At 34.0% G+C, this 12,944-nt stretch overlaps 1 protein-coding gene across 10 annotated transcripts in view; it reads left to right on the forward strand.

The window, feature by feature from the left end:
- Nucleotides 1–12,944, forward strand: part of ANO3 (anoctamin 3) — a 237,433-nt gene that overhangs the window by 149,254 nt on the left and 75,235 nt on the right. For 9 of the 10 annotated variants that reach the window (XM_068684984.1, XM_068684987.1, XM_068684991.1 and 6 more), the window contains one exon: nucleotides 7,549–7,685. In XM_068684984.1, the coding sequence (XP_068541085.1) occupies nucleotides 7,549–7,685 (137 nt within the window). Of the gene's footprint in view, nucleotides 1–7,548; nucleotides 7,686–9,735; nucleotides 9,881–12,944 lie in introns of those variants that run through there. The other variant, XM_068684994.1, reaches the window with a different exon arrangement.

The following is a 12,944-nucleotide window of genomic DNA, read 5'->3' on the forward strand; positions in this document are numbered from 1 at the left end:
TTTCAACTGTCTGACCCTGTCTCTTATTTTAGCTTGAGTTTTCAATAGGCAAATCTGAAATCTGAGCTTGCTGTTCACCAAGGACATTAATCACTCAAGCTTCAGGGCAGCTTCTTTTATGACTTGTACTTTTCTAATGAGTTAAATATTCCTCAGTTTTGAGTGTTGAGAAAACAGCTTTTTACCTAAGACCTTCCCTAACAGACACATATGCCTGCTAACCAATATAGTATGGCTCCAACTCGGGATGTGTACATGGAAAAAACAGTTACAGTGAATTTGTTCTCAACAGAAATAAATTTGTCAACCCATTTAGCTACAAGTAGCTAGTCAAATCAAATAACCACACATGTGGGGGAATTTCCTGAATAAGTTTCTTGATGAGAAAATCCAAGTTCGTCAAGACTTCTTTGAAAATATCTGTGGGAGAAGATTTCTGACAGTGGGGGAGATGTGCAGAGTAACCAGTACCCTGACAGGCAAGCTGTCTGTCAAGGAGTGGAAAGCTGAGAGCTGAGTTACTGATTTCTGCAAGAGTGGTACACACAGCAACTTAGTGACATTGTTACAGTCTGTAAAACCTGGAATTTTTCTTGAAAGATGCCTGAAGTTTTTGTTCTAGTATTAAACTGGAAAACTTCAGAGCAACTGTTATAGAGACAGTATTTACTGCCTAGCTAACATCTTTGATGCCAGACACGGCGGAGATGCTTATGTAGGATAACAGACACACTCAGGCTGTCTCAGTATGGTATTTCAAGTAGGAAGAACAGGATGTTTGTGATAGAGCACTTACCTGCAGTGCGTTCTCATGTTAACAATATGGCCGTACATTTTGTGATGAAAACTACAGGATCTGTATGACTTTGTGTCACGTTGCACAAATTAAATTTCAGGAGGCAATGCATGTTATGTTGATGTGATAGTCACAAATAATTAAAATGTGTAGTTATAGCAACATGAGAAAACCCTATGCATGGAAATCTGGGTTACACAAGAACATGGACATTAATATTACTGAATTTATTACCATAAAAATATTACAATGTCATCCATTTTTAATAGGTTTGAAAGTCATACCAATGCAACTCAAGCAGTTGACATTCACCCTCTCAAAGGGAATTCAACATTGTGCTTTCTAAGTCTTCTCTCTGTGGATATTTGCTTGAACATACTGGTTTATATTTACGTTCTTTTCTGATTTTATTGTGCTTTGTTTTTCTTCTGAAAGATGTGCTCAGCAATTAGTTCAGTAGTGCCAGCTGGATTTAAATGACATAGGAGGTTTGATTTCAGTTACTAAATTTGCCTTTACTGCAGCTACCAATAATAGTGGCTCTACGTAGAGTTAGACAAAGTAATTAAGTGGGAAATATTTAGTAGGAGCAACCACATACAGAAAGTCAAATGCCAAAAATGACATGAGCTCCTTCCTGTAACGCATAGTATGGATTAAAAAAAATATATATATATATATTAAAAAAAAAAAAAAAAAAAGAAAACTGTCTAAGGCTCACAGAAACAGGAAATAATCTTCCACTGAGTAGTGTGTTCTTTTCTCAAGTCATTCTCGGTGTTCAGCAGTAGGAGCAGAAGGGCAGTGGCAGTATTTGGACCGATAGGTGGCATGTTTTTCTACCTGCTAAGTTCATTTGAATCACTAAAACTACTGTCATTAATGTTGCCAGGTTTGAATTATTTTATGTCCACTTCCAAACCTCGTAAGCCAGATTTACAAAGGGATTTCTTATTACAATACAGATTAATGGTGTTTAAATTCCTGTTTAACGCGTAAATAGCTAGGGCAGATTTTGAGAAGTTAGGCTGTAGCAAAAGTACAGTTAAACTAGGAGGAAAAAGTTGCAAATCTGATGCTCAGTCTACTTGTTAACTTGAAAATCTAATTTGCTTGTTCTGACAGAAATATATGCATATAAGTAGCTTTCTAAACTGTGTCAAAGTAGGCAGAACTATGACATGCTGAAATGTCTCATTTCAATTAAGATGTCAAAAATGAGCAATGGATAATACGATCAATAGAAATTGGCATTCAGGGTTTAGCTATAATGAGCATCTAATTTTAATTTATTTGGCAGTTTTTATCAGCTGCCTCATTAGCAATTAAAACTTCGCAATTCATTTATTCTTTTTTTTTTCTGAATTAGGTCAATTATTAGTGCTTTATGCATAGTAATGCAGAGATTGCAAAGAATATGATTCGAGAATATGACTCAGGCTTAATTTCTGCTTCAACAGAAAAGTGATGTTTCCATTGTGATTCTTAGAATACATTTTTCAAAACCTTGTTTCATCTTCAGGTAAAGTCAGCATGGGTTAACTGTGGTGACATCTATTCAGACTGTGTCCTGAGATGGCAGAAAATCTGCCTTAGGATACTTGGTAATGTACACAGTGTCTGAGGGCATTGTCCAGCTGCCACAGTAGAGCTGGTTCCAGCCTGGAGAGCTGGCAGCATGAGTGATGCAGCTAAGCAATCCATTAGGAACATAATGCTCACTGGAACTAGGTAAGGATTAGTCTTCTGAAAGTATAATATTGAGGTTCAAAATATGTAAGTACTTTGGGCATTTAATCCACCTGTACTAATTCTGTGTGCCATCTTAACTCCTCCAGATAGCTAAAAACCTGCCTGGCTCCCTTTTTAAAACTTAGATATATTCTGTGTAACGGTTACAATTGTCTGAAAGCTCCTGAGAAATCGTACACTAAAAAAAAAAAAAAAAGCCTGCACTCATCAACTATGCTAGCATTTGGTATATAAGTACGTATATTCAGGTAGCTGAAAAATCTTTAATGGTATATTTACAATATAGCATTCCAGGTACCTACCAGAATAAACTAAGATGGCCTAAATCCATCACAACCTCATTTATCTGAGTGTCTAGTGATATCCTCCTGCAGGTTATTTGTTGTTTCTGGGACTAAAATTGGGGCAAAAGGGGATTAATTTCTTGACCAATAATCTAATTCTTTCTAAAGCTTACATGGTCCAACAAGAATCATCTTATCAAAATTTGTGAAATAAAACTATCAAGGAATAATTTATATATGAATTTCCCTTTCAATAGTAGTGTCAGGTTTCAGTTGAAAAAGATCTTCTATCCTACACCAGTTATCTAAGATATCAATGGATAGTGTGTTGCAGGGAAATTGGGACAAATACTTTTTATGTTTTAATTATCATAAAATTAAAATGCATTCTTGGCCCGTCAGAATTATGCAATAGAAAGAAAGGTAGCTAAGCACTGAAGAAGACAAAAGGTGAAAATGCCAACTGTGGACCTGGAAATTAATTTTGAAGTGCTGCTGTGCTGTTGGGTAAAAGACTCCTAGAAATGAAAATCTCTCCTTTTTTTCTTTTTCTTCTTATATGTGCCCTTAGGGTAAGTCTCACTATCATGCATCAATCTTAATAAAACTGTATGTCAGAAATAGTAGATATCTGTTGTGATGAATAAAGACTGAAGTTACTCATCTTGCCTCTGTGTTACAAGGTAGAAAAACAGACTAGTAGGCTTTCAAACAGCTTTGAATAAGAGATGTTATCCATTTGATTAATGCTTAATTTTTAAAACAGAAAATCACTTTGTACCTAAGTCTGGATCCAGGTTGATGGTGCAGATGGACTTAAATGTTCAGATATGCTAACAATTTTGTCAGTGCTATAAATAGATACCCAGTTAAAGAGATGTCCTTGATTTACTGAATTGAATAGAGAAATTCCCATGGACTCCATTGAAAATTGAAATATGATCGGTGATTGCCTCTAGAATTACAATCTATCACCCTTTTCTCTGACTTAATATTCTCGTCTTTATTTAATCTTTTTTTATTTTTTTTCCCCAGGGTAATACCACCACAACAGCAAAGTACATGTAGGGTAGGAGTTGTTACCAACAGAGGAGAGAACAAATCTGGGGGGAGGCAGGCAGTTGCCTGAGGTCTGTTAAGGAGCAATGTGAACTCAGTTTTCCTTTCTTCCTTTCTTCCTTTTTTTTTTTTTTTTTTTTTTTTTCCCCACCTCCTCTGGTGACTTGCCTACTCTCTCCCCTCCCCAAATCAGACAGGCGACTTGGTGGTTGGCACTAGAGCCCATCCAAGAGCTACAAAAGTGGTGTAAGCTGGCAATTGTTCTTGCCAGTAACAACCCGTTCAGTTGTTGTAGGCCAGGGAAGGCATGATGGGAAATAAAGAAATTAAATGAAGTAACCAATGGATTTCCCACAATGTAGAGTGAAGAGCTTGAAGCATGCGAGTTTTTCTCATGATGTTTTGTGGAGCTGCAGCCAAATCAAGTCTCTGTGTTTGAATTTCAAGATGGGTACTTATAATGCAAGAGAAAGAGAGAAACAGTCCATTTCACTGCCTTTGGGCTATGTTGCATTAAAAACATCTTTCATCCCTGAGCAGTACAGCTCCAGCCACAACATCCAGGGATGCTATCTTGTTTTGGCTTGTGACAATCCCAAACGGCAGTTAAAATGCAAAAATAAATAAATAATAGAGATTGTAGAGGAAAGGATAGCAGAAAATAGTGTTACTTTATAGACTAAAATAATCCAAAAATGTCATGGAAGTTTTAAAACTGCAGTTATTTAGGAAAGGTTGCAGAAGCTGAATGACTGTGTATGTATAAAATGTAGCATGCATTGGTGACCCTAGTAAGAATTGAATTTTAAGTACCTTAGGTCTTATAATTTTATCTTTAAGAGCATGTCATTTTGGCTTTGTGGGTGGGAAAATTGCCCAAGAGAGACTTTACCTTTTAATAGAAGAGGTGGATATCTTATTACAGAAGAAGCACTTGGTCATAGAAGAATTCCATTAATAGCATTGACTGCTTTTTTAAGTTTCATCTCATGATCTTCCACGATCATTTTCTAAAATGAACAAATTTCATTTTGTATTCTTCACAAATTTTGGAACTGTTCAAAAGAAATTTATAGGAAGTTCAACTTAAGAAACAAAATATGGCTCCCAAAACCACATACATTTCAATTCTTCTTTCTAACCTGTTCTGGTATATAAATGCCATGCAATCCGTTTACGTTTTTCTTTGGAATTTAATTATTTATATTAAATATTTTGTCTTAATGTATGCTGCAGAAGAGACAAACGGGACAGCAAGTTCATTCAAAGTATTGCAAAGCATGCTTCCTGATATTAATGCATATTACCATTAAGAAAAATACACACACTTAGATATACTTTTTAAATATGGATTGTATGCTATGTCTCTGACATTTTTTCAGACAGGCGTAACGTACAGTCTAGTGCAATAATTAAATGTTGTGCGTTAATCTTCATTCCTCCCATTTTTACTATATTGATACCATTACCTTGTGGAATAGTGTTTTCAGTGCATAAAATAAGTCATAGACTGTTAAAATGTACAGTGCTAAATGTTGTTAAGTTTTACAATCTTTTAAATTCTAAATTTGTGTTTTTTTTTCACTACTAAAATCATTTTAGTCTATGTTTCAGACAACGTAGCTGGTATCTCTGAATGGAAGGTAATCTTCTTTAGAGAAAATGGATGGCACAATTTAAAAGTTGTGGCATTGAAAATTTAAAAAAAATGGTTAGTAACTAAAGTATATTGAGCAATAAAACTTAAATAACTTATATAAAACTTCATAATTTAAAATTATTTAAATAAAACACAATATACTTTTGCAAAGCTTTTTGTTTGTTTTAGATCTACTCAAAATCTCTAATCCTATAAAACTTTCCCTATAAAAGTGGACTTTTTTTTTTAATTTAAGTGAGGTCTTTCAATTCAAATGGCGTGTCTAGCTGTAAGAGGTTAGATTTCATAGGATTTTTTTCTTCTTTTCATTTTACACATCTGGGAATGAGTCAGATCAGCGCATTTGTTTAAGTATTCTGTTTCCTACCTTGTACTACTTACAGCATTTTGCAGGCTTTTTGCTATTTCCCTGTTTGTTGTCTGGAGAGTAACCTGTATATTATGTTAAAATTTTCTTTAGATTAAATAAAGGCTAAGTTTGGTGCTCTCACAATCAAAACAGGCTATTTCATATATTAAAAAGTCACCTCACAGATTTACCGAGGTTAGTATCAACGTCAGAAATCACTGAGGGCTCATTTTGTGTAATTATAATGTAAGTAACTAAACGGCAGAAAAAACAGCTTTCTGTAAATGTTCCAGTTTAATATTCCTTCGCAGAAATGTTTAGGCTACATGAGATAATTGAGGTTGTTTTTTTTCTGTAATATTTACTGTGGAGAATTTAAGGGACAACTTAATGAAAAATACTTTGTTGTTGCAGATGAGCTTTTCTGAATATAAAATTCAGGAAATTCAAGATTGTGGTTCCCACAGCAACCATGGCTTGTTTCTTGGCTTCTATTTAGGGTTTAGAATTACTGGGATAAATGCTGTTCCCAGTTCCCTTGACTTTTCCCATGTTGATATGAAAGCTGAGATGAGAACTTGGCTCAGGATTTATGGGTAACTTTTTGGTCTGAATAGTTTCTATTTGCAATTTGTCCAAGATATAATTGCGTGGGAATAATTATTCCATCTTTTTATCGTTAAAATATTTTTTTCAAAACTAACCATTTTCCAGCATTCAGTAGAAGTTATACGGTCCAATATTGTACAGGCATTATCCTTCATTTCACTCCTCTGAGTGTGTATGGTAAGCCTTGTCATGATCTTTTCGATAGAGAATGTGAAGGGAAATTCAATGTCTGAAAAACAATCCTCCTTCCAATAGAGGATATAGAGTGACTCGAAGACTTAACTACAGTCCATCTGTCTTGCCTGTGGTTATGATGCAGAAGGAAATCTGACTTGTAATAGTGGGTCTTAATAAGCTTTGATGAAGGTCCTCAGTCATGTACTACTATGATGGAGTATGCAAATACTTTTATAAACACTTTCGTTGAGTCATTAAAAAGAAATCCACTGCAGAAGAAGAGTACTTTGTTCATGGTGTCAACTATCTTCTACAACCTCTGGGTACACCTCTTAAGTTTTCACCGCAATACCTTAATATGCAAATTTTCAAATACTGTATTTAATGATGAGCAGCATGTGCATAGCAGGAGCTAGCATTTTGATAGCTTCTGTAATTTAAAAACACACAATAACTTTCCATATATACAGGATGCACCTGCCAATTTAATAACATATTTTGAGTCTTGACAGTTATGACTCAAGCACCAAAGCAGCTGAATATTTGCATTGTGATTGTTGTATGTTTTTGGTCAGTTGTTTTTTGTTTGGTTGGTTTTAACTACTGTGAAGGATGTTGTTGGATTTTTTGATTTAAATGGCAGTAGAGAAGAATTTTCAGTAGGATTTCTACTAAGAAGAAAGTCAATTCTAGTTTAAGACAATCAGTTCAAATAAAAAGCTTTTGCAGGAAAGACTAGAATATAAGTTATTGAAAAGTTAACACTTCAGTAGTGTATTCTGCTGCAGATATAACTTTACTGTCAGTTTCTTTCCACGATAACCTAAAATGAGCCCACTATTTTCTTCTGTTTTTCCTTCAGATGTAGGAAAAGACAAAGACACATACACAGATGATTCAGAGCATGGGAATTATGATGTTCGTACAGATCAGTCATTGCTCATTCAAAACAAGCTTGCCAGACAGAAAACAGAACCTCGGACTAAATCATCTTTAAAGGTAATGGACAGCAAACTTTATTAAATTGCATCAATTGCCACAGTATGCTTAAATATTTTTTAAAATATGATTTTTAATGGGCTGGTTAAGCTAAAGTTTAAATTAATAGACATCTCACAGTAAGAAATGTAGGAGGCTCCTGTATTACCATTTGACCTATAGAAGCAGTGAATAGAATTCTCTGTAGCAAAAATGACCAACGTTTTGTAGGATCAAAGGATCTGATGATTTGCATTGGCTCATTTAAATGACAGTAGTCTTTTTAAAAAATTAAGATGTAGAACATTTATGACATAGGACTCCAGAATGGAGTGAAAAAATCATGTCAGCTGGGATGCCTCAAATAAGTAGAGTTTAGAAAAACTATTACGTGTTGCAGATGATCAGTCAAAAGTGATCTGAAGTGTGTAGGGTTTTCATTCTAAGCAAAATCCACGAGGTAGGTAGAAACATGGAAGACAAAATTCACTTGCTTATAGGAAAGTGTAGGAATAATCTCAGGAACTTCAACTAAATAACTGAAAAAATCTCTCCAGATAAAACTGACAAGTTATCTCACCTAGTAATTAGTTAATCATAGTATTCATCACAATGCATTTTCTACAACACTTCATCCTTTCTAATGCCAAAGAATTATGATTGATTTTCAGCTCAAAGCAGATTTTTGTTGTTGTTGTGGACTGGGAGACCCTTAATTCTCTTTTCTATCAAGCATAATTTCTCATAAACATAAGACAAATGATCTGTTCTCAAAAAGTTCTGAATTATTTCTTTCTTCAAGCACTAGTGATTTCAATTTTCAAATAGTGGAATCTACAGTACAGTTTTTACCAGCAATTCTATGTTTTTTGCTATATAAAAAAAAATCAGTAATACTGTGCTATGGATCTACAACTGCCTCAGTTACTTAAGGAGTCTGTTTTTCATCGACTGTACCCTTCAGCAGGACATTCATTACACAGTTCTGGCATCCATTATGCTTGTGGTACTTCATGATTCTATCACTGAATGCATACTTCATGAAGAGTCTTTTAATCATTGTAAAGCTTGTTTTCTCAGTCATGTTGTATTATCATTTCTACAGGATTCTCTAAGACAGGTTGATGTGATCTCTGAGACCACATTTTATGGGATGCTTTGGAAAAAAAAGGTTTTTTGTTGTTTTTGTTTTAATTATAATAGCTATCTAATAATCACTTAGGTTGGTTTACAGATAATGGTATTTACAGTTTGGAAACTTAGGACCTGAAAATGAAGCTTCAGTAAAGACAGAGAAGGTTTATATTTTAATCTGAACTACAGAAATGAGAACATGTTGTGTTGACAGATTTTTCTTTGGTTTTGGAAGGCTAGATGAGTTAAGACAAAGAGCTTTTCTTTTGTTTTATTTTTTAACAAAATCTTATTTGGTTTTGTAATTACTTAAACAAAGCCTTCTATGTTAAATGTGAGATAAAAGAGAAAAAAATGCAGAATTTTCAGGATTTAAAGTATGTTATTGACAATTAAATATTTTGCATAACAGGTAAGGCTGATTTAAAAAAGAAAAGGCTTAGCTGGCAGATATTGTCCGTCTGTCTGTCTAGTAACAGACTTTTCAACAGACCCTTCATTCTGCTAACACAAGATAACTCCTCTATTTTCATGTAAAATATAAAACGATCACTTACTGTGTGATCCCCAAGAAATGCATTTAGGACTGATACAAAGTTTATAGGCAACCAGTAAGTTAACTTTCTTTCAAACTTTAAAGGGTACCCTTGTATTTGTATGAAGTTTAAACAAAAATACAGTTTTTATGTCTCAGTCTTTGTACTTCCTGACCCTAAATCCAAATCAGCTGAAGCCACGTCTGGCTTATAACCTCAACAGCAACTTTTATCACAGCAATTTCTTAGGAAGCTTCCTTTGGCTTTTCTATTGTTTTTGTAAATGAGGCAGCCAAGCAAGATTCTCCTGTTTACTGTTTGCCTGCCTCCACAGGAAAAAGGCATGGGAGATTTTGATTAGTCATAGAGTAGAAGAGAAGTTTACTAGTCTTTCTTTGGAATGTTGCGCAAGTCCTGTCAGTTAGTGGAAGATGTTGAAGGGAATCTTTCTCTAAACCGATACAAGACTAGCAAAAGGAGTCATCTGTTTCCTTTTGAGATGGTTGAAAGTTACACTGGAAAGCAGGGACAAAAGCTTTACAGCTGGTAAGTACCCATATATTTGGAGAATTAACTGATTTATCATTATATTAACAAAAAAAGAAAGTTTTCTTAGTCTTACCAAAAAATGAAGATCAGAAATACTGCCTTGATAGGGTGTACAAGGGTAAAAGCTCATTATTCTCTGCTTATTTATTATTCTAATTTAGGCTTGTTTTAGAAGGTTTTTATTTTTTTTACACTCCCGAGAGTTTCAGGGACAAATAACTAAGAACAGCTATTTGCAATCAGTGCTTGATGCTATTATTTATCTCAATGATAAGCTACCTGAATATTTCAAAAATAACAAACTTGTCCTGCTGGCACAATGAAAGTCAATATGCATTTATATATTTTTTAAGCTGTCTAGTGTTTCAGATTGCATATATGATGTGCACTCTCCATAAATCTAATTTGCATCACTGCAGTTTTAAATCTTTAGAAACATTGGATTATTTAGATACAGCACCTGGATGCCAATAGTCATCTTGATAGTCATCTACTTTACTCATTTCCTTTGTTATGATGTATAACTCAGAATCCCCTTTAATGTGAGAGGGTGAGATCAGTAAAGAATCCACATATTTCATATTGACAAACTGAAAAGTGTTAAGATCCACTAAAAACTATCTGCATTAGCTATCTCTGCTGTCTTCTCAGCACCAACTGCTACTGAGATTGTATAGGAAGTACAACTTCATGTATGTGATTGTCACAAGATCTCATGCAGAGGGGTGATGCCAGCAGGTGGCGGCTGAGCAGGAAATGGAAGTAGTATCTGCTATTGCGAGTGAAATGTAGGGAGCAAGCAGGTCCCTAATGGTAAAGCTGATATTTGAAATGTTCTACCTTCATGAAGAAAGGAAAATTAGCTAAACACATTTTATCACTTAAATGGGAAGCAACATACACCTAATGAAGTAGTGAGGTCAATAGCAGTGAATTCTTTCTGTACCAATGACTGTGATATGTAGAGCAGTGAGAGGAATATGTGAGATATTTTCCAATATTTATCACTGTGGGTTCAAGAACTGCAAAGAAATGTACCTCTACGGTAGCCTAGTTTACTGCTCTTTGTAGTATGCACTGATAACTGCTATAATACTGCATGTCCAAACCAGCTTTGTATTGGATAGGATCTGACACAAGTTCTCTTTCAGTCTCTGGAAATGTTATGTGACTTCTAATAAACTTTAAATAAGACCTTAAATAAGCAGTTGCCTAAAACATGGAGAATTTTTTCCATTTAGCAGAACATAATGCTGAAAATTCAATACAATTTCAGCAAAACTCAGTATGTTCAGTGTAGATTATTACAGTCATTAAAAGTTAAAACTACCAGTGAAAACCTTAAATATATTTTTTATGCTTTTTATTGGATTCTTTTGGACTCTGAACATATCCATTACATTTTTCTGCAAAACAAATATTTACTTTTCAAAGTTTTATGTAGGTGGTCTTGAAAATTTGAATAAATCAAATTTAATATCTGTAGAATAAGTATATTCTTCAATCGTATTTTTTCTTTTCCATTCTTTTGCAAGAATTATCTTCTGTTTTCATTTTCTTCACGTGATTGAATTGCACAGTTTCTTAAACTCGATTTGTGTTATGTGTTCTAATCCTGTCCATTTATCACTAAATTCACCTACATTATTTCACTCAGAATCTTGCTCTTATGTTTAGTGGGTGCCAGGCATGCATGCTCAAAGAGAAGGTTTGGCAATAAAGTTGTTTTAGTGTATAAATAAGAACAAGATGTTGTCAGCTGACAACAATGTGCTGGAAAGGAGAATAGGAAAGGGAGTGTAATAGATAAGAAGTAGACTGTTAATGCAGTTTAATAACAGAAAAGTAAATAAAGTTTAAAAGGAATGATAACAGATAAAATCATTATCCCAGAATAGAATGACATGGTCAAGTGCAACACAAGTTAACTTCGTGTTTATGCTTCCAGTGCATGGTTTTCATCTGCTGTGAGGTTTGATTTAAAAAGAAATAATAATAATAATAATATTCAGGAAATGAAGGGAAAGTAGTAAGAAATTCACAGTGAAGATGAAATCCTATGAAAGAAAAAAAGTTTAATTTAAGAATGAAAGTTTTAAAAAAAAAAATACGATAGAAAATGTTCAGTGATCATGTCACTTCCTGTTTAGGTCTTCCTATTAGACCTAAAGAGCAAATAGAGGTTATTTGAATATTTTAAATGAAAAGCCTCCTCCTGTCCAGGCATCCTCCATCGCCACTTCCCCCTATAGTAATATCGAGCAGACTTTCAATGTTTTGCAGTAAATCCCATAAACCTGAAACTAAAATATATGTATTTTTCATACTTACATCCTAAGTCTAAATAAAATGAAAAGTGAAAAAAAAAAAAAAAAAAAAAAGGTAACAACTAGTTGTATAGTTTATTCCTAAACATTAAACTACAGTTTTATTTTCGGGAGATAAGATATTTCTTCCTCTCAGCTCAGAGAATAGCCTGAGTTCTGCACAGTACAATGTGGTATATGCAGAAATACATTAGCATGGGTAATTATGGCAGCATTGATATATGTCACATTAACCAAGCTATGTTGTCTCTGATGCCCAAGATAGTCTGGATAACTCTGCGAGTACAAATAGGTCCCCAGTATTCTGTTCTAGTTTCTTATGGTTATTCAAAAAAGCAGGGCTGGAGAGAAAGCAACATACATGTAAAATCAATTATTCTGTACTTTTGGAATTAGGTAATGGAAAGGATAAACATAAAAATCTACTTTAGTTTATCCATTCCCAAACTCTTTAAGCACAAGATGATTACTAGCTTAGCCATATCCTTAGAAAAATTCTCAAAAAGCGCATTTTGGATTACTCTTAAGTAGAACATGATTTTAAAAATGTTAAAAATGAGTCTAGTACTATTTTATTTAAGTGCACTGCTGTAGCCTAAAATATTTTTTAAATGTTTTCACTACTAGTTCCATGTAACTTAAGAAGTCTGTTATCTTGTTGGAGTTACAGGTTTGATTTTAATTATCTTGAAATAAAGTAAGCTGTAATTTGGAATCTCACTTTCGTTTATGGA

Source organism: Anas acuta, chromosome 5, assembly GCF_963932015.1.
Source record: "Anas acuta chromosome 5, bAnaAcu1.1, whole genome shotgun sequence".
In the NCBI taxonomy this organism is placed as follows: Eukaryota; Metazoa; Chordata; class Aves; order Anseriformes; family Anatidae; genus Anas; species Anas acuta.